At 54.5% G+C, this 24969-nt stretch overlaps 7 protein-coding genes across 7 annotated transcripts; 4 read left to right on the plus strand and 3 right to left on the minus strand.

Annotated features, from left to right (window-relative positions):
• Positions 1-370: 370 nt before the first annotated feature.
• Positions 371-2980, minus strand: J4E86_004483 (uncharacterized protein; the record flags this gene model as incomplete). The annotated part of the gene is made up of 2 exons (XM_051445021.1): positions 371-538; positions 623-2980. The coding sequence occupies 2 exons, from the start codon at positions 2978-2980 to the stop codon at positions 371-373; spliced, it is 2526 nt and encodes an 841-aa protein (XP_051304646.1).
• An 828-nt stretch (positions 2981-3808) lies between these two features.
• Positions 3809-6025, plus strand: J4E86_004484 (uncharacterized protein; the record flags this gene model as incomplete). Its single annotated transcript, XM_051445022.1, has 2 exons — positions 3809-4335; positions 4420-6025. The coding sequence occupies 2 exons, from the start codon at positions 3809-3811 to the stop codon at positions 6023-6025; spliced, it is 2133 nt and encodes a 710-aa protein (XP_051304647.1).
• Positions 6026-6763: 738 nt separating this feature from the next.
• Positions 6764-9912, minus strand: J4E86_004485 (uncharacterized protein; the record flags this gene model as incomplete). The annotated part of the gene is made up of 3 exons (XM_051445023.1): positions 6764-7081; positions 7117-9678; positions 9778-9912. 3 exons carry the CDS (start codon positions 9910-9912, stop codon positions 6764-6766), a joined length of 3015 nt encoding a protein of 1004 aa, XP_051304648.1.
• An 885-nt stretch (positions 9913-10797) lies between these two features.
• On the minus strand, positions 10798-11590 carry J4E86_004486 (uncharacterized protein; the record flags this gene model as incomplete). Its single annotated transcript, XM_051445024.1, has 2 exons — positions 10798-11130; positions 11189-11590. The coding sequence occupies 2 exons, from the start codon at positions 11588-11590 to the stop codon at positions 10798-10800; spliced, it is 735 nt and encodes a 244-aa protein (XP_051304649.1).
• A 1290-nt stretch (positions 11591-12880) lies between these two features.
• J4E86_004487 (uncharacterized protein) lies at positions 12881-13762 on the plus strand (the record flags this gene model as incomplete). Its single annotated transcript, XM_051445025.1, has 5 exons — positions 12881-12914; positions 12966-13000; positions 13058-13167; positions 13236-13641; positions 13700-13762. The coding sequence occupies 5 exons, from the start codon at positions 12881-12883 to the stop codon at positions 13760-13762; spliced, it is 648 nt and encodes a 215-aa protein (XP_051304650.1).
• A 1151-nt stretch (positions 13763-14913) lies between these two features.
• Positions 14914-15575, plus strand: J4E86_004488 (uncharacterized protein; the record flags this gene model as incomplete). Its single annotated transcript, XM_051445026.1, is given in 2 exon segments — positions 14914-15553; positions 15568-15575. 2 exon segments carry the CDS (start codon positions 14914-14916, stop codon positions 15573-15575), a joined length of 648 nt encoding a protein of 215 aa, XP_051304651.1.
• Positions 15576-22443: 6868 nt separating this feature from the next.
• Positions 22444-24354, plus strand: J4E86_004489 (uncharacterized protein; the record flags this gene model as incomplete). Its single annotated transcript, XM_051445027.1, has 1 exon — positions 22444-24354. The coding sequence occupies one exon, from the start codon at positions 22444-22446 to the stop codon at positions 24352-24354; it is 1911 nt and encodes a 636-aa protein (XP_051304652.1).
• Positions 24355-24969: the final 615 nt, after the last annotated feature.

Here is a 24969-nt window from a genome sequence, read left to right on the forward strand (position 1 = left end):
TAAACTAGATGGGTATATTCATACCCAAGAGACAGCTGTCCGTAGACAAAATACGCTGTCAACTCCAGACACCATGCCAGTAAAACAAAGGAATACCAGCTATACCCACGACCCTATGTTTGATACACCTTTGCCCTGCCTGGGGTGAAGAATACCATACCAATCCATACCATACCATCCCATCCCATACCATACTCCATCCCCAACGCCCGTCGATCCCAAACCCAAGACCCTCCTCTGGACACCGATATCCTATCCTTCCTTCCGCTTGCTCAAGCCGACGACCTATTAACCATACTAAGTACTCCATCCCCTCAAACAAACATTAACATCTTGCCGTCGGGCCCGAGAACGAGAAAAGGGTAAGAACCTACCGATTACCGCGGCGACCCGGCAGCGGAGGCGGAACCAACGGGTTGCCATAAGCATCTGTGCCCAGTGTAACGCGACAGTCTGGACAGTACCATTTGGCGCGGCGGGAAGGGATGTCGTCTTCGGTCATGTCCATGCAGGGGAGATGGAACCACTCCTTATCGCACTGTGGGGTGGGGATGTTTGTTAGTTTCGATAACAACAAACAACAAAAGGGGAGGAATTTTGTGGGATAAAGGGGGCAGCTTACGTTATTATCACACGATATCATCTGCCCATAACTAACGTCGTCGCAGATACAGTATCGAGGCTCGTTGGGGTCGATGTCGTCGGCCTGCTCCGCCTCTTCTTCTGCCTTTTTCTTCCTCTTGTTCTTGCTGCCTTGGGCGCGTTTGACGTTTGTCACTGTCTTTTGGCCGTCTTCTGCATTCGTGACTTCACCCTTTGGAGGAGGCTTCCGCCGGCTACTAGTGCGGGTAGGTGGGGGTGGGGGTGCAGGTACTGTGAGCGTGGTTGCGGGTTGGCTAAAGACACTATGACGACGGGTTTCGCGAGTTATCCTACCTTCTTCGTTCGGCTTGGGCTCTTCGCTTTGCGCCTTGGGTGTAGGGACATGGCCGCGGGCAGAGCGAGGACGTAGGGTCGGTGCTGCAGGTGTCTCTGGGCGGGGCTCAGGTACGGGTGTAGGTGTCTTTGAGGACTTCGTGGGCGGGAGAGTGGCCACGGGCGGAGTGGGAGCTTTCGGAGCAACGGATTCGCGTTTGGGCCTGGTCGAAGCTGCTGTTGGTGCTGAGACTGAGACTGAAGCTGGAGGGGTTGGGGCTTTGACAGGTACTGGTGATTGCGGAGCCTGTGCCACAGCAGGTGACTCCTCTGGCGGTACCGGCGACGTTGTAATGGGTGTGAGCTCAGGACTTGCCTCTTTCGAAACGGCCTTGTTGACTTTCGGTGTGCTTGGACCTGCTGGCGCAAGCGGCACTTGCACGGTATTCCCATTCGTCGATGGCTTTGCAGGCTCTGGGACTGGTACCGGTGTGCTTACTCTTGGAGAGGGCACAACAGAGGCCGTCCGATCGCGAGGGGTGGACACGGTCGAGTTGGGGGTCGGTATCGGAGAGGCGACGGAACTTGGTGCTGGAGCGATGAGCTGCAGACGTGCGCGCTTGGGTTCTGGCGGCCTTGACGCGCTGTCTTGAGTTGCTACCGATGCTTCTCTGGTGGTCTCGATGGCGCCGTCGGTGGCGGGTGGAGGGGATGCATCGCGCTTCCGCTTGTTCGATAGCCTGAGCGGAGTTTTCTTCTTCTGATTCGCAGTTGCAACACTAGAGCTGAAGTTGAGCTCCGTAAGCTCCTTAGCAGCTTCTTTTACCTTCTCAGAAGCGCCAATGAGCTCCTGGGCGTCGTGCATAGCCTTTTGGCGCTGTGACATGCGATCGAGCTTTCTGCCTTCTTTTGCCGCGACAGGCTTGAGGCGGATGCTGACTGGACCTGATTCTTCCCTGGAATCTTCCTCGACAGACTCGATGGGCGGGGGTGGATTTGCTGCCTGCGGGCCATGCGGTGCCAATAGCCCCAGACCGGAGGCTGTCATGATCTGTTGCAGCGTCTCGGGCTCCTCGTCCAGGAAGTGTTCACCTGTCGCCTCGCAGCGAGCCTTCTCCCTCTCGTAGTCGGCCTCTGTGCGGTGCTTCTTCTCCAGCTCGCGTATCATCATGGTCTGACTAGGAGTCCATACAGCGTTCTTCTTCATCTGCTTGCGCAGGACGGCCATTTCGTATTCGGTCAACTTCTTCCAGGGCGCCCATTTGCTACCAGGTTTCGCATCGGCTGGTGGTGGGGCCAATTGTGCGAGCGCATTGCTGGTGGATATGCCGGCGATGGAGCTGTGCACATTGGTACCGAGTACGCCAGCAGCGCGCGATCTGCCCCCAGTTGCCCTCGAATGTCTGTCCCGGTTGTCCTTGCGCTTCCTGGGTGATGCCACATCGATGCCTGAACCACCATCTGAGTCTGACGAGTATGTTGCACCGCGGCGCCCACGTCCGCGTGGCAGAGGAACGGCGGTCTTCCTGTGTCTGTCTCGGGGTCGTGAGGTGTTGGCGCCATGTCGGCCGCCATCGAAGGTGAGGCGCAGATGGGCGGGGCGTATGTAGTCGCGGTTTACGGGTCGGTGGGCGCTGGGAGAGACTGGCGGGGGCGTCGGGTCGCGTGAGGGCGGCTGTGGCTGGGCTTGGAGTTTCCGCTTGATGACTGATGAGCGCTGGCAGTGGCGGACAGTGACCTCATACAGCCGCGACGCTTCGGTATATGCAAACTCTCGCTGATTGATGGCCTTTTGAAGATGCTGGGCGATGTTCTTGCGTAGTAATACCGGATCGGGGCGCTCTTGCTCGGGGAGGGCGGGCAGCTTGCCATACTGGACCGTCAGCTCGTGGACCTGCTGGACGGCGTCCGAGTAGGTGGAATCGAGGTCGGCAATCAGCGTCAGCGAGCGCACCAAGTCCGACGGGAAGAATTCGGTGTAGTCGAGGAAGTCGTTGACCGTCGTCTGGGCGTCCGGGTTCGGGGCAGGTTGGGCCATTTCTGGCGCATCGTCGGCTTCAGACATGGCGCATCGCGGGGAGGCAGAGTAGATGGAGGGTTGCGACGCACGCGTCAGACTCTCCAGCCACGCGTCAACTAGAGTATTGAGGAGAATCAGCTCGATCGTGAGGGCGCGAGTTGCGATATGCGCTGACAAGATAGGGCGGCTGATGGGAGCTGGTCGCACTGAGGTTCGCGGAGGGAGTTCGTGCTAGCCGCTTTGGGCGCGCCTCTTGTCGATCGCTCAGGAACGCCCATGCGCTTGCGAGTTTGCCCAGCTGCCGGCTCGCAACTCCCGCCGCCCCGCACACCTCATCTGTGCTTAGCAACTGTATCGTCCTTCATTCTCGTGCGTCACACCTCACTGGCAAGAAAATGTGTCACGCTGACCTTATGCCTGGGAAGGCTTTGCATCTGCACCTACCCCTGAGCCTCCGCACCTCACGACTCCTTGTGCCGTCGAATAAGCAACTTCCGGCACATGTAAACTGGATGCATCATAATTGGTTACTGCTCTGAGTCGGTATGTATATTCTACAGGTAGCATAAACTGCACTTTTCGTGATGATACGCTTTGAGGCAACGTCTTCTCAAGTCTACACCATGCGCCTTCCGTTGATACATTTCCTTCGCAACGACCACTGTCAAATTATGTCAGACTCTCTTTCCAGTCATCATGTCGCATGACTCATTTTACTGCTATTCCTCTCTTTGAGGTCTGGGTGAGGCTCTCGCTCACCGTGCCTGTCGTTTGCTCCTCCCTCATCCGTCTGTCCAAGCGCGATCCCCGCATATATCTTCGCGCTTTCTATTGCAAACAATTTCCGCCAGTTCCATTCGTCAAACAACCACCATGGCTTCGGCACGGCTGCAGCATCTTCGGAGGTTCGTCCAAACAGACCTTGATGCTCTTCCTGACCGCCCCGTGTCTCCACAACCTGAGCCCAACCCAGAACCCAAACCTGACCATGCCAGCTACGACAACTCCACTGGCGGTGTATCGCTGGAGAACGCACCGCCGAATGCGCCCGCTAGCAAACAAGACTCAACTAGTAAGATCGGTACGTCCATAAAGGCACCGCCTGCCGTCGAGAACACCGAGCGCCGATACGTCTGGGTCAAAGACGCCGATAGCTCCTTCAACCCAAACCTGGACTCGATGCGCCTGTCCACCGCCTCAGCCCCAGCTCCTCGAACTGATGCCGCTGGTCTTCCGGCTACCGATCTTCAACGTGGCGACCTAGCCTCACCTCGCCATCACTTCACACCCATCCAGGCACTATCGAAGTTCCCCTACAAGTACTGCGATAAGAGTCATATGCAAGAAATTGCATCTGCCTTCTTTGATCAAGGAAAGTTTTGGCAGCGAGAGTGGGACCTGTAAGTTGACCTCACATGATTACTCTAAAGAGGGATATCACCGCATTGCGACAACTCTCACCACTCACTTGCTAATCTTACCAGGTACTACGTCTGGAACATCGAAGAGACCCCCAAGCCCTTCGTACTCGTTCGTGAGAGTCAAGTTCTAGCCTTGCTTGGTGAGATCAACAAGCACCTAAATCTCTCTTTGAGGATCAGCGACCAGCAGCGCGAGGAGGTAACATTGCCCGCTCATACGCACTACCTGAAGTTTCAGACTAACTGTCATCTCCAGGGCCTACTCGTGCAATTCCCTGATCATCCCCGCTGCTTGCCTCGATACCTTGGACGTTCGCACTCGCGCGAAGACGTCGATAGCATGGCCGAGAACGCCCCCAACGAGCACTTCCGCGCGGCAGGCGAATATTCACACCCACCGCTTCAACAACCCACTCTGGAGAACTTCAAGCAACTGATGGAGAACCTCGCTGAAGCGCAGAAGGCGAAGAACAAGGCAAACAAAGCAAAGAAGCAGCAAGAGCGACTGGGCAAGAACAAGTCAATGACCGACCAGTTCAAACGCGCGTCAAGGTATCTCGGTTTCCGCGATTCTATCCAGGATCCTAGGTCGTCTACCTTGTCTCTTGCAGTCGATCCATCCCAGCCAGCTCCATTCCCCTTCGATCAGTCTGTCGTCTTTGTCTGTGTTGATGTTGAGTCGTATGAGAGGGCCCATCACAAGATTACCGAAGTTGGTGTCGCCACCTTGGATACACGCGAGCTGGTCGGTGTTCCGCCTGGCAAGGACGGGGAAGCCTGGAGAGAGAAGATCCGTGCCCGTCACTTTCGCATCAAGGAACATCGTCACCTGGTCAATTCCGAGTTCGTTGCTGGACATCCTGACAGCTTCAAGTTCGGCCACTCGACCTTTATATCACTCAAAGAGGCTGCGAGTCATGTCGCGGCCTGTTTCCACGCACCTTTCGCAGCCCAAGACGACGAAGACTTCCTTAGCCACTTTGATCCTACTGAGAAGCGTAACATTGTCTTCCTCGGTCATGATACTCTGGGAGACGTTCGGTACCTCCAACAGCTTGGATACGACCCGATGAAGGTAGAGAACATCCTCGAGGCCATGGACACCGCGACTATGTACAAAGTCTGGCGTCGGGAGCAGCAGCCTACCAATTTAGGCCGGATCATGAATGCCTTCGATGTCCCCGCGTGGTTTCTTCATAACGCAGGCAACGACGCTGTATACACCGTGTGGGCTATGCTAGCCATCTGCGTGAAGGAGGCTACACTCCGCGGCTCACCAGAGTTGGATGATCTGCGAGAGAACGAGATGAATGCTAAACTCCAGGCTGCTCTTGAGGATGCCGAGCAGAGGGTCAAGGACGATGCCGAGGGCTGGAGCGATCATGAGGCGACTGGAGACGGCGGCGTACCTGTACCCCTTGCGACTGCTCTTGCACCAAAGCTGGAACAGCCCGCGGCGAAGGCTATCCCGCAGTATGATGGTTACTCGGATTTCGGCTCTCGTGGACGTGGTCAGATGGAAGGTTATAGTCAGTCTGGCGGAGGAACCAGGTCTCGTGGACGGGCAGGTAGTCATTTCCAAGGAAGTAGTCGCGGTCGTGGCCGTTCAGACTCGCCCAGGGGTGCGTCTCGGCCAGAGGCCATTCCCAAGGTGGACTACCACTGGTAGGCAGGAAGTGGTGGTAGTGATTAGTGTACAGTGTGGGTCATTCGGATATTGAAGTCGTGGTTCTTCGCAGTCATGTAGTCCTGGGATGGTAGATACGGGGAGATAAGTCACTAGGGGTGAATGATCAAGTCTACATGAATCAAATCATGGATATAACTTGATGCACATGCATTTACATACTATCGGAGCCAAGAAAAGAAAAGCGCAGACAAGATACCGCAGTTTGCTGCAAGCGTACCCTCGCATTACTCAACTCATACGTCTGACAATGTGCTACTAAAGCTGATGAGTGGACACCTTTTTCTGTCCATCTTTTCACGGCTTGACCACATTCGCCCACGTCCCCATTGATCATTTTCTCCTATATTCCTTATACCAGCTCTCTTTGGAGATCGCAGCGCTCCTTTTTCCCATCTGTTTTTTTGTTCCATTCCTCTTTGGAGATTGCAATGCTTTTCTCTTTCCAACCTTGTCGCGTCTGTCTTTCTTTGACAATATTATTCAACGCTCCCCATTTTCACAACTTCCAACTGTATATCTCTCCCGACGTCTTTAGTCGTAGCAGCGTCTCATCTCTCAAATATCTCTCTCTTATCGTTCCCTGACCATCTTGTTCTCCCCAATCCCCCTCATACCAGACACCAATCCCTTCATCCCTCCTCCACCACCATCGTAAACCCGTCAAATAAACCCACCAGAATCATCGTTTCCATCCCTTCCATCCCTTCCATCACATCATCACACCAAACCCGTCCTGTACCTCGCCATCAATGCCAACACCCAGATTAACGGTGTCGCACTGATTGGTATAGTCTCCTGCTCTTTCTTTCCGGGAGATACCCTATTGGCACTGTCCCGCCAGTTGTCTTGAGACAGCATCGCTTCGTATCCTCGTGTCATATACACGAGCCTCGCGAATGCAGTCGAGAGATCTAGTCGTCTCTTTGCGGTGTCGATCTTTGTTGCGCGAGTGTCGTTGTTGTTCTCGTTCTCGTCCTTGTCCTCATCGTCGTTCCCGTGCTCGTGGTTCCCATCGACCTTGCCTGAAGCTAAGATCTGCCACCTTTCGGCTTAGACGGGCTCCTACTCACTCGCGATCTCTCCGGTGCCTTTACCGGTGCCTTCGCTGCTGTCTTCGCTGGCGACTTTGCCCTGGTCTTCGCCGGTGACTTGCCCCTTCCGTTCGTCGTCTCTGCAGCTGTCTCTTTATCTTCTTTCACCTTCATCGGCGATGCCGCCATCTTACTCAAAACATTCTCGTTGAGAGATCCTACGGGCTTCCCGGCATTGCGCGTGCTCCTTTGGTTGGGGGCCTGGGATGCAGCAGGGGGCGCGAGACGAGCGGTGCTGGTTGCGTTCGTCGCGGAGGTGTTGGCCGTTGTGGTGTCGTTGTTTGGGTTTGCTGGCTCCTCGGTTGTAGGTTGTGTTTCTGGGAGGATGTCCATGTTCTCGGCAACAGATGGAGCTGTCCCACTGGCTTCAGTCGCCGTGTTTGCTTCACGAGGGGTATCAACAGCGTTCTCTGTCATCATCTCGTTCAATGTCGGAGTCTGCTCATCACCCAAGCCTAGCGTCGTCCTCGACGCCTTTGATGACCTAGGCGGTCGCTGCAACGATCTAGGTGGCATCTGTGACGACCTCGGCGGCTCCTCACTGTCATCTTCTGTCAAGAGCCGCTTCGTAGCAGGCGTCAAAATGATAGCGGGCTTGCGAGTAACGGCAATTGGAGTCATATTCTCCAAAGCCAGCGTCTGCTCACCACCAAGGTCCTCCTCAGTCCTCGGTACCTGAGACGGCTTCAACGACGCTTCCTCATCGCCTTCAATGCCAATCTTCCGCTTGGTAGCTGGAGTCAGCTCAATGGCGGGGATATCAATGTCGGGGATATCGCCAACGATCTGAGGCGGCTGCTTATTTGGACTCGGCGAAGGCATGGCATAGAGGTCGTCGTTGCTGTGGTCGCTTTCATCGATGATGGTATCGCCGTCAATGACGAGAGTATCGCCTTGAGTGTTGGTCTCGCCCTTCTCTGCGTCTTGCTCGGGAAGAGCTGCTGACTCCGCGCCAACTTCGTCGCCAAAGCCGTATGTGAAAGTGCCCGAGTTGTCTGCGTCGCCCTCGAAAGAATCCCAGAATAAGTCGATTGACGCGTCGCCATCGTCTTCCACAACGTCTTCCTCAACTTCTTCCTCAACGTCTTCCTCTTGTCTCGGAAGCTTGAATGCTGGTCCACCGCCAGGCGTCAGCAGTTTTCCTGTTGGAATCTCTGCACTCTCGCCGCTGAGCCGAAGCTGTTTCATCGGTCTGGGTGTCTCGCCCTCATCATCAGACTTCCGCTTCAACTCATTTAAGCCGTCGATGTATGCTGGGAGTGTGATTGTCCTAGCATTCCACTTTGCGGTGAGATCTTTGTGGTCCTTTGGCGTCGAGGTATCGGGAGTGGTTGTAGGGCCTGGTAATGCGGTGAGGAGGGGTGTAGACGGGCTTGTGAGTCCGGCGACGGAGACGAGACGTGGCTGGTTATCGAGGGGATGGTTGGAAGAGGTCGCGCTCGGTGGTTTCTGCGTCTCAGATGGAGTGAGCGACTTCGCCGCGGGTGCAGCCATCTCTGTAGCTTTCGCACCGTCGATCTCCGACTTCAACTTCTTCACCTCCGTCTCCAGTGTCTCGCGATGAGCAGCCTCTTTCTTAAGCTGCTCTTTCAGCTCCTCATTCTCGTCGTTAAGAGCGGTCTGCACCTGATCGTTGACCTCCTTCGCCTCCGCAGCGATGCCTTCCCACTCTTTGACCTGCTCTTTGAGCGCGGTGACTTCCTTGCTATGCCTTAATCGCACCTCGTGGAAGTCTCTCTCCATCGAAGCTGCATCAGCTCTGCCCTTCTCTTCTTCTTCCCGGGACGCTTTCAACTGCATGTTTAGAGAAGCTGCGTTGGCCTCAGCCTCTTCCTTCTCTTCTTGGACTTTTCCCACGAGTTCTCTCACTTGGGCCAAGCCAGATCCAGCGGTTTTTATGGCTTCGTTCGCACAACCCAATTGCTCCTTGACTGAGAGGAGTTCCACGTTAGCCGTCTGCGTTTCCTGTCGTGCAGCTTCCAGCTCGGCCTCCAGGGAAGCCACTTGAGCTTCAACCGCCTCAACCTCTTCCGGTACTGCCTGAGGCTCTTGATCATGAGAAGCCATGAGCGAAGCGACTTCGGCTTTAGCCCCATCGGCCTCTTCCCGCACCAGCCATAGCTGCTCGTCCTTGGACGCAGCTTCCATCTTGGCGTCTACAGCCTCTTGCCGCGCCGCCCGAAGTTGATGCCCCATATCCTCCAGTGCATCTCGCTTTGGCGTTGATGAGTTGTGAGACGAGGTGGACATTCTACTCGGGTGCGCAGGCTTGCTCGTAGACTGCTGAAGCTCTTTGACCAGCGCATTGCTGCGTTTCAAGCGCTCGGTCGTGTCCTTGAGTGCCTCCTGTAGTTTGCGGACCACTTCTGGTGTTTGTGTAGGCTCTTCGCGCACGGGTGTCGCAAAGTCTGGAACCGAGTCGACCTGTGTAGTCCGACGCGCTCGATCGGACCTCGCCTTCTCCTTCATCTCGTGCTCCTTCTGCTGCTTTCTCGCATCTTCCAGCTCTTTCCGTAGACCAGCATTAGTCTTGAGCGTAATCTGAAGCCAATTATGAACGCGCCAAGTGATAGCCTTCCATGTGTACCGGTCGACTCCTGGTGGAGTCCTTGCGCCTTTCCAGATCCTCATCACACTTACAGTGCCCCGACAAGTCATGGCAGCGTACAACGCATATCTGAGGGCGCGATATTCGAGAGCGGAATTGGCCTTGTTCATGATAGTGTAGCCGGCGCTTACAAGCTTGAACAGAGTTGGTGAGACGAAGGCGTCCATTTTTGCGGCTGTGTTGTTTTGGAGGTGGCGGAAGCGGTGACTGTTGATGTTGTGTTTCTGGTCTTCTTGATGGTCTTTGTCGCGGTCACTGCAGCGGTGGCGGCGGCGGTTCTGGTGACGGTCGCGAAGTTGGTACTGACGCCTTGTATGAGACCTGATGTTCCTGGTGCAGTATGTAAAGGGGTAGTGGATGAGAACGTCTTTTCCACTTGTCACAGGGCTAAATGGTATGTTAGTGATCGTGTGGGTGGGATGATGAGGTGGGGTTTGGACTTACGTTGATAGCGTGACTGCGGTAGAGACCTTGTCGTGCAAGTGTTCGCTCGTTCGGTTGCAGTGTAGTTCCTTTGGGCTGTTTATCTGAACCTCAGCGTCTTCAATCTCACAGTGGTAGGGTGCAGATGCGGGAGTGTGCGTCGCAGTGTCGTCGTGGTGTCGTCGCAGTGGGCTGAGAATATTCAAAGGTAGAGGGGTAGCAGAGTCGCGACTCAATGAATGCAAGGAAACAGAAAAACTCTTGTTTACACTCGCTAAGTCGCAATAGTGTGCGCTGACGTAACGGAAAAGTCACGTTGTGGGAAGGCTTGGTCTTTCACTGATGCGGTCGGGAGCCAAACAAAGGAACAAAGAGATAAGAAGACTGTCATAGCTGGATTCGAGAAGACACACGGAGTATTGGAAAGATGTTGCTTTTACATGTGCCTTTTGCAGAAATGATTTCTGGGAAGGAAGATGCGTACTAGATGTCGCAACTGAACCTCAGGGTTGCCCACCAAGTTCCCCCAAACCCGCACTTCAGAGCCCCGTTCGACGCCGCACGAGGCGCGCGCACCAGAACATCCGTCTGAGCCATCATCATAAGCTCAACACTTGCCATCAAAGACCTCACTTGCTCTTCTGCCCCCACCACGACTCCGCCTCCGCCGCTTTCCACTCATCGTACTCTCCCGCCGCACGTTCAATCACAGCCTGCTCAGCAGCCGCCTGCCACGTCTTGGCCAAGTGCCCATTTTTGAGATCTTCCTGGAACTTGGCGACATCGGTGCGGAAACAATTGTTTGCTAGCGTGAAGGCTGACGGCCGTGTGTCTTCTGTGTTGCCGGCGCTGATCTTAGCGAGGAGAGCTTGGTGCGTGGTGTTCTCGGGAAGCATGGAGATGAGTGTAGTTTGCTGCTCTGCGCTGAGGTTGGTCCAGGCTGGTCCTTCAAGAAGCATGTGCTGCGATGTGTGAGCTCTTTGATGTGTGGATAGTGAGGAGATGGCGACGAAGACTTACGTAGATGTCGGCTTTGACTAGGCGGCTGGAGGAGTTGGTGGTGATGTAGACGGGATCGAAAACTTTGCTTGGTCCCTTCTTGGTCGGGACAGCTTTGGGAGTGGGCTTTTCCTCAAACTCCTCGAACCGCTCTGGTGCTTTGCGGTTGCGCGAGGGGCGTGAGCTGGGTGTTGCTGCAGGAGCGGGTTTCTTGGCTGCTGCTTTCTTCGGGGCTGGCTTCTTGGGTGCAGGCTTCTTTGGAGCAGGCGTCTTCTTTTTCGTAGTCTTGGCTTTTGTTGCTGAGCTTGTGCTCCTGGCTGCGCGTTTGGGAGGCGGTGTACCGAAGGCGGGCTCTTCGTCGTCATCATCGACTTCTTCGTGAGATCTCTTCGGGCTCTGCTTAGATGCGCGTTTAGCGCCCATGTTGGATGTCGGCATGGTAGTAGATGCAGGCGCCAGCGCCTGCTGAGGTAAGGATGGAGACTCGATCGATGGCATGATGGACGAGTCGTTTTCTGTTGTTGAGATGGCAGAATTTGGGACTTGGCTCGGCAGGCTTGAGGGGATGGGTGAGACCTGCTCAGATGGAGAAGAGGGCGGCGAAGATAGAGGTGATGAGTCTGGGTCAGAGTGGTGCATCTTGGCTCGTTTGTTTGGTGTTGTTGGAGGTGGTGCGGTGGTTTGCTCTGATTTTGGTGCGGGCGGAACAGGTGTCGGTTGATAGTCGTGTGGAGAGGTGAGTCGGGTGGCGGACGAAGGTCTATGATTGTCAATCGAAGCTGAGAGAGACGACATGTAGGTTGCCAATGCGCGTTGAGCTTTCTATTGTCGGGCAGTGGATATAGGTGAACAATAGGTGAACAATAGGCTAATGGACCAAGCGACAGTCACGTGTGAAAAGAAGACGGCGATGCATGAAGTGAATGTGGAGGTTGTATTGAGCAGTTGCACAATGATAGTCACGCGCTTGGCAGGCAAGTCGTGAAGACGCGGCATGGTACATGCAGTAGTGAAGAATGGGAACGCACCTTACTGGTAACGACATTTTGTCGTTCGGACTGAATGCAAGAGTTTGATGTGAACTTGAGCAGGTGTTTCTTAAAAGACGTCGTAAGCGCAGGCGACTACCTGGGTGGGCTGAGATGGACGGCAGCTGGCAAAATGCCGGTGGGTGTCGTTTGCGTTGAGGCAGTAGCTATCGCGTTCCGCAAGGCTGATCTACCAATGACCAAGGTCGCGTTCCACCGGGAAGCCTGCGCGTCGAGCGACTTAAATCAGGGTTGAAAGCGTGTCCGCCACTCGATGCATAGAGTGAAGGTGTTGAAAGGGTACGCGAGGATAGAAGCTCGGCTCCGCATGGTGGCTGGGGCGCTGAGTTGAGGTTGTACCAGATGTACTGTCACAAGGATACCGGTATTACTTCAGTCAGTCTCTCTGGTCTCGGGATTTGAATGAACGCGTCTGTAGAGTCACGAAGGACAGTGCATTGAAGGGTCGCGGCATGCTGGTTGTTCTGTGATTGCCGTTGGCGCGTCCGTGCGCTTTCCCGCGCGACCTTTCCGCATCGTCATCTTTGCGATCTGGTATCATCAGCCCGACACGCATCCCCTACCACGCGACTACTCACCCTCGGGCCTAATTTTGCGCTCGACATATTATTTGGCGACGCTGCACACTCACCAGCCGTAGTTCTCCGCACCCTCAACCGCCACCATGATCAAACACACCATAATATCGCGGCTCGATGGTCAGTAACTCAGCCCTATTGAAGGCTGCACACGTGCTGATACATGTCTAGGCCTTCATTTGGTAGCCTCGGTGGACAACAACCAGGTAACGGCGCCTCTCGAGCTGTTCACGTAGCCTAAACATGGGACTCACGTTTTCTAGAATGATGCCGAGTTCAACGAGGCCACGAACAAAGTAAAGATGTTACAGCGACGTCTAAACCGTAACGCCGAACAACAAGCAAGTATAGAGAGTGGAAACTACACATTCCAGTATGCGCATTGCCCCTACCTTTACGTGCAGAGAAGCATCCTCGATCACATGCTAACGCAACCACCAGCTACATCATCGAAGGCGACCTCTGCTTCCTCTGCATATGCGACCGTTCCTACCCGCGCAAACTCGCCTTCACATACCTCTCCGACCTCCAACGCGAATTCACCACCACATACCAACCGCAACAGTACCTCTCACCCACATGCCGACCGTACGAATTCGTCGGGTTCGATCAGTTCATTCAGAGCACAAAGAAGACATACCAAGATTCGAGGGCGACACAGAATTTAGACAAGTTGAACGATGAGCTGAAGGATGTTACAAAGGTCATGACCAAGAACATTGAGGATCTGCTGTATCGAGGAGACAGTCTGGAGAGGATGGGCGATATCTCGAGCCGGTTAAGGGAGGACAGTAGGAAGTACAAGAAGGCTGCTGTGCGCATCAACTGGGAGTTGTTGTTGAAGCAGGTGAGTTCAGGACGGAAACACGTTGTGGTAGCAGACTTGGAATACTAACGATGCGCAGTACGGACCCATCGGCGGACTAGCCTTCATCATCATCGTCTTCATCTGGTGGAGATTCTTTTAGACACATGCAGCGAGTCGGCACTCAGCATGTACCAAGGAAGGCATTTCAGGCACCGTTGGCGTTAGAGGCGCATACATTGCCGAAAAACGGCTCAAGATACACAACAATACCCAAGCTCCAGCTTTTCGTATACAAGTCTTGATACACACAACCCTGGTTCCACGATGTGAATGCTTGCGTTGTCAGGAAGACAAGGATGCCCTCCCAAGCCTCTAGCTCTGATTGGCTGGAAGCATATCGTGAGCACTACATACCTCGCTAATCCTTCACACCATGTCTGCCCCACTCCACACTACTAATTTCGATTTGCACCTTTTTCCTTTTGCCTGTTCAGCACACTTCGACGGATACTGCAGTCGACGACAGTGGACAGGACGTATACGGACAACGCTATGCCATCGGGCAATACGACGCACGCCATGTGAACACCGCACAGGACTCGGACGCACGTGCCAGTATCGACACCATGACGGAATGATCAGATATGAGGGGGGTGGTTTGTAAGAGGAGGGAGAGAGAATTTGGGGCTATAGGAGCAGGCTGGGACTCTTGACCGGACTATACGGTCCAGACCAATTGTCCTTTCTCCAGTCGGAAACAATGAAGCCAGCTAGTGCCAATGGCCCCGTGGATTGTAGGAAGCACGGGAAGAAAGACTGTCAAGATACGATGGAAAGATCGGGTCAAGAGGAATACATGCCTACTTCGAGCAAAGAGAGTGGAGATATGGCCGTATTTCGGGGGATTCTATGGATGAGGCATGCCGCCGTTCCCATATCCATTCACACCAGTGACGACCTAGCTTCGGAGTTCCGGTGCCCAAGGACCCCGGGCCATAGCATTCTTCGTGCGGAATCGCTCCATCGGGATAACTGCGCGATAAACTTCCACGTTTGGGAACTACTATGTTGGACTGCATAACTGTCATTGTCGAAGGAAGGCGCATTCGGAGTGCGCGATAAACTTGCTAGTACTGGTCGTGGTTGACCATTTCGTTCATTCTCGGCCGACCTAGGAAACAGCTAAATACCCCGGAGCCTACACCGACGTTAGGTCACCTACTTTGCGAGCCTTTTAAGTTGCTGTAGTCCGCAGACCTATTCGCATCACAGACAGCACCCCTCCCAATGACATTCTCAAACGCCACCACAATGACTAAACCCCAAATCATACTCATTCCCGGTGCCTGGCACACACCCTCCGCCTTCTCCCTTCTTACTACCGAGCTGCACGCTCTTGGATACACAACGCACGCGCGCCAACTCCCTTCCGTCGGCAGCACAACACCTACCACTGACCTCTCAGCCGACATCGCCATCGTCCGGTCCATGATCAACACCGCCATCGGCGACTCCGGCAACGACGTCGTCGTACTAGCCCACAGTTGGGGCGGCATCGTCGCCAGCAGCGCGCTCGTCGGCTTCGGAAAAACCGAGCGAGAAAATCGAGGGGAAAGAGGAGGGGTTATCAGATGTGGATACATCGCTGCCAGCATGCTACCCGAAGGTGTCAGCCTAATGGACTCGGTGAACCACACCTTTCCTCCTTGGACTGAAATCTCCGGACCGTATATCCACGCTCTCGATCCACATGTCTTCTACTCCGACCTTCCTCCCGACGAACAGGCATACTGGTTTTCGCAAATCCAACCGCATTCGCTAGCGAGCGCTTATGCGAAGACGACGGGGGCGGCGTGGAAGAATACTCCTAGTGCTTATTTGGTTTGTGAGGAGGATAGGAGTATGCCGGTCATTGCGCAGGATAAGATGATTGAGATGGCAAGGGCGGAAGGTGGGGAGGTGCAGGTGACTAGATTGGGTTGTGGGCATAGTCCTTTTCTGAGCCGCGTGCAAGAGACGGTTGAGTGGGTTAGGAGGGTCGCTGGGGAGGAGATTTGAAGAAGTGGAATACGGGAGGGGTCAGGTTTCCAACAAAAAAGTCCGGGTTTTGGAGCTAAGTCGTCGGATTGCGGTGTCTTGCAGCCGTTTCCACGCTTATTATTCCCCGATCTGTGAGCAACTGTCCCGTACACGTCGGTATCGATCCCAGGTCGGTGGAGGAGGAGCGAATGCGATGAAGAAGACGAGAACACCAACGGACAATTCACGGAACCGGCAGACTCTCTCGCCTGCGTGTAGTCAACGATTGGCTTAGGCGATGATCTCAGGCTTCCGGCTAAGCACGTTTGTTCACAGGTCGGCCGATGATCTGCGTATGATTGATGATTGTGTCAGTGATCTATGCCCAAAGCATCGCGTATTTACATCGAGCGAAATCGCGATGCTTCGGGCATAGATCACTGACACAATCATGCGAAATCATGATCTGTGTATGTTCGTTGATCTCATGGACAGTCGACCTGGACGATAATTGTCCTACGGAATGCGCAGACGAAAAGGAACTCTATCACACTCTCCATATACTGGAACGGGCGTGTCAGCCATCGCAAAACCTCCACGCGCATCATCCTCCCGTAACCGCAAAATCGAGCAATTCAACGGGCGCACACTTTACGTATCGCAATTCCTCCCCGGTCTTGGGAATTATATCAGTGAAAGTATTGGATGCTTGCATAGATGGCTATGCTAGCAGCCGTTACTTCCACTACTATAATTCTTAAGACCGGGGTAGGTAGTGTGAGTATCCCGCACACCTTGCACACCTTAACCATTACCCCAATCTTTAATATTCCGTTGGACAAGGTTGCTATCACAATCTCCACCAACGTTATCTTAAACATCGGGTGTATGTCAGTCAGAGGTAGCCAGCACAGAGCAGCTAGTCTGACTCGATTCGTGTTGTCTTGTCGCTCTGATGCATTCTGCAATTGAATTATGTCAGAGCGAGAAAACAATGTGAGTTCAGACAGCATTTCTGGCTTTGTGCTGGTTACCGACCCTGGAAGTTGTGATGGCGTACGGTTCTGGAAGGATGGCAAGGTTTGTTGGCGGAATGGTGGGGGTTTGGTATGGGTTTGGGTGGATAGAGGATTCTATGTAGCTGGTGGTACTTTCAAATGAATGGAATTGGAAGTACTACAAGCTTCATTATATCGTGTATTTACATAAATTCATGGTTTCGGTGTATTGGCGGAAAGGTGGATGAGTGGATGGGTGGGATGTTGGACATCGGGATTGGGTTGAATGTATCGAGAGGAAAGAAAATCAGCACAACGCTTTTCTGTCCCAAGAACTTGTTACACTGTGAGGGACTATGAAGATTATGTGATGGTGTCAGTTGCACAGGTTTCCAGTGGTTTTGCAGTGCAGACGAATTATTTTCGTACTTTGGTGTGCAGGTTTAAGAGTGGAAATTGCCATCAAAGGTTGGGGTGTTATCGCACCACCGATAGATCACATGTAAAGTAGATATGACGAGAGCTTCGTTACTTTGGGAAGGTACTTCAATGAAAGCAAGAGCTCATATTGATATTGCGTATCTAGTGAATCGACCTGTTATCAAGCCTCGATACCGGTGTCGCGACAACGACTACCACGTATGAAGCCCTCCTCGCAGCGCTCCAAGCGACAACAACCCCATTTATCGTCGATCCGCTCAAGGCAACGCATCCAACGTCTCAACGACAGCGAACCTCTCCCTCGACTCATCCGACAACGGCGCGTTACCCGGCCTGTCCACGACAACAGCATAGACACCCGCATCCATCGCCGCTTCAGCTTCTATTCAAATCACAAAACATGTTAGTCACTGTACATGAAGTGTGCATATGGAGCTAGCCACGTGCGATGGAGAAGATGTATCGATGTGTCGATGTGAAACATGGTGGGGTCGCGTGATGGGAAAGACTTATGTGGAACGAGACACGCGGATGTGGACGAGAGGGGCAGTAGACGAGAGACGAGAATATGCGGCGTGACGAAGGACGTGTGATGGTGGGATGATAGGTAAGTAACGAATTCGGAACGCGAGACAAAGAGTGGGTTGGAGATGCGGTGGTGGGGTGCAGTTGTAAGGGCGGTGAGAAGGCGGTGGTGTGTTGTTTCAAATCACCATTCGCCGTAACAGCCTCACGAAAATACCACATACCTTTTACATTATCAGTCAAGAAAGCGACGTTCTTGACGTCCTTGCCCAGCTCACGGCATATCTTCTCGTAGGACGTCTTTTCCATTTTAGGGCCGGCGTTCACCGTGTCGTAGTGAGCGGCGAACAGGGGTTTAATGTCCCGCGTATTCGGACCGTCTGTGACGTAGGTAAAGAACTGGAGCTGAGCCTGCACGCTGCCGGAGGAGAAGATGGCCAGTGTTTTGCCGGCTGCTTTCCACTGCTCGAGTTGGGGGATTACATCGCTGAAGAGCGGGGTTTTGAGATCACCGTTGCGGAACCCGGTTGTCCATAGGTGGCCTGCGAGCAAAGGGGTTAGTTTTGCGGTGCAACTATGTGTATTGGCCGATGATTGATAAGATCGATAAAGGCAATGTGCATGTGTGGTGATGGTAGTACGCAAGCAGCGTTTAGAATGGGCTGATCGCCACGCTTGTGGTGCGATGGACGGAATGGGGTCTTGGAGCGGCGTCGAGCTGACAGGAAGAGGGTTTGGCACCACCAAGGGTCGCTGCGACAGGCGGCGACTATCGCGATAATGCTACCGGTGGTGACTGGCCGATCGAATCATTACTCTGTTCGATCGAGCTAGCCGCTTTAGAGCGGCGCGGTGTCGGCGCTTGGTGTTGGCAATCATTTGGCTGGACATGGGAGGCCTGGGGTGCGTCGTCCATGTTGAAACACTCAATTTGTTACCCACCTTGTAGTTGCTTCAAGTACACAGCCTTGACATCGCGCCGCGTAAGGTCTTGTACGTGGGCGAGTAGCGCATCGGCGCTGCGTTTGGCGTCATCTGGGAACGATGCGATGAGGTTTTGGAGGTCGGCATCCGACCACGAATTGCGTGCTAGTCTTGTGAGACTGTCTAGTGCATACGGGTACTGCGGCTATTGTGAGCGAGACGGCGCGAAGAGGAAACCCCACTGGCGGGCGTCGCGTGACAGATGACGGAGGTTGGAAGCGCGAGATCATCGTTGGAGTGGCAGGTGCAGGTCGGAAAAGCATCTAGAACTCAGGGGAGGCGAAAGAGGCGAGGAGAGCCATGAGTGGCTTCATCATTGCCGGGTGACACCAGGCTGGCATGGGAGGGCGGGCCGGCGTGATTCTCGACAGAGGTTGGTGATGGTGATCACGATTCCGAATGCGGGGAAGATGCGCCTCGAGACGAACAGAATGACAGCGAGGGAAGGTGGAAGCGCTGGGAAGTGAGACGCGAGAATAGAAACATGAAGGCTTACCATGACATCTTTGACGAATGAGATGCTGGAAATAGTGCCCTCTGGCAGCAGTCAGCCTCCTGAGATGTTTAGGCCAGTCAACGCATTGGAAGGCGAAGCTGGGTGGCGCAGGCAAAAGCTGGGGTAGCGCCCGGGAGAGCGCAGCAACACAGACAGTGCAAGGTGCTGTCGGTGGCAGGCATCGCCATCGGGAAGTTGCTGACTAGACAGCTGCATGCATCGCGAGGCTGGTGGAGGCTGATTGCAGTCGTTCTCGACTAGCCATGCGGGACTCGAGAATGCGGGACTCGAGAATGGCAACCGACTTACCAATGTCGAGCAACACTACCTCTGCTTGGCTCCAGCGCGCGGTGTCGAGGGACGCGGGCGACATTGTTTCCTTGTTGTTGTTGAGTGCAGGGCGGTGAACGGCGGTGAGAAGAAAATCTCTGCTATAGCGCCTCTATACTGCGAACTGTAGTTGTGTGTCTGGACTGGCAGCTAACTGGTGCGAGGCTTGAGGACGGGAACTTCAAAACATGGCGGTGAGGTTACCACGGCAAGTTGTGTATTATTGACATGTGTAAACAAGTTCCTTGAATATTCCTTGACGATGCCGGATGAGGCCTGACAGCCGTGAACGTGCTGTCGAGAAGAAAATTTTCAAAAGCATAGGAGTCATCGGGCATCGGGGGTTGAGGCTTGCGTACAGTCACGATGGCTCTTCCCCAACGACTTCCTTGCAATGATCGTACATCCTCGTGGCAATGATCGTGATGAGGCTGGTCGTTGAGGCGCACACCGTCATGGGAGCCCCAGAATATCCACACCTTCACTCGTGTTTGCGGGCGACCATGGTGAGATGGACGGGTGTTCCTGGCTAACCCGACCATGTTGATGCTCGATGTCGCAAGATTTCCACATAGCTTCCGCAGCCGACCCACTGTACGTCCGCCTGTCACGCAAATCCTCCCGGCTCAACGCAAAAAGTTGAAAATGCTATAGGCTGGGGGAGAGTGTGTTGTCTTTGTTTCTCTACACCGCTCATGGGTAGCCCAGGGACAGGTACAGCGAGTGGGTACAAAGAAATGGCCCGGTGCATGTTACCTGCAGTAGCCCGCCGAGTGCCTGTCCAACACGCTCTCTGGGTGGCTGTGGATGCAGGAGGCTGCAAGTTACTGCAAGCTACTGCGAGCCCTCCTTTAGGGTGCAGTGGGAAGCTTACTCCGGATCCTGCGCAGCAAGACAACAAACAGAGGATTCGAGGCGGGATGGACGCGCGAGGCTATTGCGGCGTGAGCGCATACACGGCTTTGTCTCAGGTAGAGCGGTAGCATGAATCCCGACTATGAAGCAGCGGGATGCCACCTGAGCCTGTCAGGATCATACGGCAGTCGCAATGGCATCGCATCGCAGCATGAGCTTTCCCCAGATTTCTAATGTTTGCCGCGACCCGCCCGACCCTTGAGGCCGATGTCGAGGGACGATAGACAGTAGTCAGCCGAATAGTGTACCAAATGGCCGCGAGCTAGCGACGAAACACTTGTCATGCTGTATTGGGGCGTAGATCAGCCCCTGGATAGCACAGTACTGCGCGACGGATACACTGCGGACAATCTGAGCACACGACAGCAGGACGTCCAATGTCGGGTGCAGAGAGCGCAAGGCTCATGCGGGACAAAGTGGCAAGCATCACGAAACGAGAGATAACGGTCGCGTTGGAGCAGCTCGTGGAGGGCGGGCGCGGGCTTCTACAGGCCAGGTGGCAGTTGGGTGCTACGGTGCAACGGGCTACGATCAGCAGCGCCCTGGAGGCGGCGCTTGGGGCTAAGCCAGTATTGGCGCACGACAGCTGGTCAGGCTGGATAGGCTGGACGAGGTCTGGAAGTGCGCCCTGTCCGCGTCGGCCAGGACAATGTTTCAGCGCTCGTCATAGCTAATTTCTGCGCATTCGTCCGCCAGCACAGAGATCAGAGTGGAGCCGATGACTGTGCAAGAGATGATGCCATGGGCAGGACCCACCGGCTGCCAAAGCAGGGACGACCGACGGGGACGGGGCGCAAGTGATGGCAGGCACGACGGGTGACGACCACGGTGGAAACCGATAGAAAGTCATGGAAAGTTGGCAGGCCAGTGGCGGCGCCGGTTGGCCAGGTCTTCGTGCTGCTTTAGCACCTGATCCAATGCAAGCCACGTAGCCATCCCTAGCCAGGCCCGCTAGTCCCAAAGCACGACCCCTGCCACTGGTGGGTCCCCCGAGGGCAGCAGCTCCTGGCGCGCTGCCCTCTAATACCCAGCTGGCCGTCCTTTACCCGCTATCACCTCACCACCATCTCCCGATGCCTCCATAACACGTACCCACCTACTTTGCTCTCGTCGTTGTTCGCAAGCTCTAGCGTTGCTTCCTCATCATCACCACCACAACCCTCACCGTCCGTTGCTGCCTTAATTACCACCGCTCCTCCCTCGCTCCTTCCGCAGCCGCAACCGCTCGCAGCTCAGACGTCAACAACGTCAACAACACCATCCCTTCCGCCCTCCGCCGACTCCCGACACACCCACGCCAACCACGCTATACACGCATCTACTCGACCATATAGCTGCCACCGCCGGGTCTGATTTGATGTGATATTGAGAGTCCGCTGCTGGCCATCCCGACATCCGTCCGACAGCTAGCTAGTCCGAGTACCCGCTCGTCCTCATCTCTCGCCTCACCTCACTTCGACCCGACCGCCGCCGCAATAGCTTTCCCAGGCAGACGTTTGATGCTCTTTCGATCGAATCCAGCATAGCGAACCGCCAACTAGCATCGTCTCGACCACCTTCGACAGCCTGCTAGCTCCCTTTCCGCGTGAGCCCGTGCCATCTGACTCACGCCGTCAATAGCGTCATCCAGACACCTCCCTACTGTCTGCCTACCGACGACACCTCCACTTCCACGTGTTACGACTCTCTTCTCTTTACGCAGCGATACCTCTTCCTTTCCGGACGTCTACGACTCCATCCCTCCTCCACCCACCCTGACAGCTCGTTGACTCGAGCTATCCATACGCAATTAATACCGACAAATGAGAACCACACTCTCTTGAGCATTTCCTTGCTGTTTCCGTCGACGGACTCCTGTGCATATCACCGACGACTGCTTTCTGTTTCTCCAGCCTCCCGCTGCTGCCTTACGACATATCCGGTCCGACCTATCCCATAACCATCGGCCGCCATTACAACCATTTATTGATATCTTCCCAAGACTCCGTCACCTAAAAGTCTGATAGAGCATCGCTTTTGGGCTTTCGGCTGTCTGCCCATTGTTTATCCGCATATCGAGCTTCCCCTCTTCCTGTTCCTTTGTTTGTTCGGCTTCACCACGACAGCCACCCCGTTCCACTACACACTATTCCAATGGAGTGCATGCGCGATCACCTTCACGACGGCGTTGTGCTACATGGACGATACGAGACCATCTCCCCTCTTAACAATGGCTCTTTTGGCATGGTCTTCCAGGCCAAGGACCTCGTAACTGGCGACAATGTTGCCATCAAGGTCATCACCAAGAGCACCGCCGCCGTCAACTGCCCTTCTGCTTTCGCAGTCGATGAGCGTTCCGAGGAGCTTGGCGTTCACCTGCACCTTGGCGACCACTCCAACGTTGTCAACCTGCTCCAGTCCTTCGAGACCCAGAACCACATCTACCTGGTCCTCGAGTTCTGCTCCAACGGCGACCTGTACGAGGCCATCCGTGTTGGCAAGGGCCCCCTCGAGACCGAGCACGTGCGCGACTTCATGATGCAGCTTGTCGGTGCTGTCGAGTTCATCCACTCGAAGGGTATCTACCACCGTGACATCAAGCCCGAGAACATCTTCCTCACTCAAGATGGCTCCATGAAGCTTGGCGACTTTGGTCTTGCCACTACCGACACGTGGTCCTACGAGATTGCTGTAGGCAGCGACCGCTACATGGCGCCTGAGCAGTACGACCCTGGCAACACTGGTTACTCTACTGAGAAGGCAGACATCTGGGCCATTGGCATCGTCCTCCTCAACATCCTCTTCCAGCGCAACCCCTTCGCTGTCCCATCCACTTCAGACCCTCTGTACGCCGACTTCGCACTTGACCGTCAGAGTCTCTTCGACGTGTTCCCCAACATGTCGCAAGATACCTTCGAGGTCATCAGGCAGTGCTTGGCCATCGACCCCGAGAGGCGCAACCTCAACGCCGTCAAGGATGCCTTGGCCCGCGTCATCAGCTTCACCACCGATGACGAGAGCCTTGACGACTTCTGCACTGAGGAGCGTGACGTCGTCGCCGTCGGAGCCAACCGTGAGCCCCTCCGCACTCCTTCCATCTCGACGCCGCAACTCGAGAACAATGGTTCGTTCCCATGGGCGAAGGCCTTGGCCATGTCGCCACCTCAGCAGTTCCGTCAGCTCTCAGCCATTCCTGACGACGAGATCTACGAGGACGACATGTTCCCGGGTCCTCCCTACGATGTCAAGCCAGATAGCGCCTCTGCCGTATCTTTTGTGGACTCTGGCTTAGGCTTATCTTTCAAGTCGGTTGACGTCAGCGAACCAAAGTCGATGAACTTCACTCGATCTCGGCCCGTTGCTATCTCTGGCTCGCTTCCTGCCAAGAACTTCAACAGCATGTCGTCCGTCTTCGGTAAGAAGCGCGACATGATCTCGAAGAGCTGGAGTGACCTTTGGGACGAGGAGGATGACGATGCGCAGTTCCTCGCTGAGCTTGAGAACAACTGCCACTCTTTCAGTGCTGAGAAGCCCAAGCCCAAGGCTGTTGTCTCCGAAGCCGGATCTGGCGTCTCGACCCCTCGCGGCTTATCTGAGGTGAAGAACCCTGCCACGGTCCACAACAGCAGGGATCGCTCGCCTAAGAACATTCGCTCTGCGGTCGACCATGTCAGCGCGGCGACTGGATTCGTCTTCGAGGAGCATCGCACCCCAGCACCTGCTCGCAGCCCCAAGCGCTCTGCTGCCGACAAGTGGGCTGCCCTCGGCGATCGTCGACGCAGCCCTGCCGTCCAGGCCCAGCAGCAAGCTCAGCAGCAGACTCCGTCAAAGCCAATGAGGTCGCCCAAGTCCGCTGAAGCTCCGAACTCCGCCCGGAAGCGGAGCCGGACTGGAACTGGCCGACGACCGATCCACTGGGGCTCCAGTCACAACGAAAACAACAACCACCCTGTCAGCTCCTGGGAGCAGAAGGTGGACAACTGGTACAAGAGCAAAGATTGGCGCTCTCATACCGATCACGCCCAGATCACGGACGATCTGGGTGACCTTGAGTGGGTGTGGTAAGGCACTATGACCTGCCACTTGTAGTCTTGACAACTTTTCTTATCCCTTTTTTTCTTTGCTTTGATTTCGAGGAATACGTTGTTTCCAGGAAGCAAGAGTCCTACGATTCCCAATCCTCAACCCTCCACGTTCAGATTGTAGCCGTTAGAGATACCATTTCCTATCTCCTCTCCTCTCTACCTTATACCTGTACACTCCACTTCACCGACGACCTCATCATTTCGAGCTTCTATCTTGTCGCTTGGTATCTCTCCTTTGTTACTTCACGGGTGTGTTTGTGGCTAGCTTCTGGGACTCTTGCATTGTTGGCGGGTGAAAGAAACTGTTCTGATGAAGGCTTTCATCAAACTGCAAATGCTCAAATATGAAAAGGGAAGCAAGCGGCATCTGGGATGGAGTTTATGTTTTTTTCTGTTGGCATCGAGAGGAGCCTATCTCTCCTCTTTCACAATTCGCTTCTTAGGGATGATTAGTTAGTCAAGACTCGTATCCGTCGGAGATTCCTTTAGCATTGGCACCGTTTCGCAAAAAGTCGATCGGTCGCGAAAAGGATCCGGGATTTACCCACTCATTAGTACGTCTTCTGCAACCAGTGACGATTTCCTTGAATCAAAA

The sequence above is a fragment of the Alternaria arbusti genome (genome assembly GCF_024043155.1).
Source record: "Alternaria arbusti strain BMP 1465 chromosome Unknown scaffold_4, whole genome shotgun sequence".
Classification (NCBI taxonomy): Eukaryota; Fungi; Ascomycota; class Dothideomycetes; order Pleosporales; family Pleosporaceae; genus Alternaria; species Alternaria arbusti.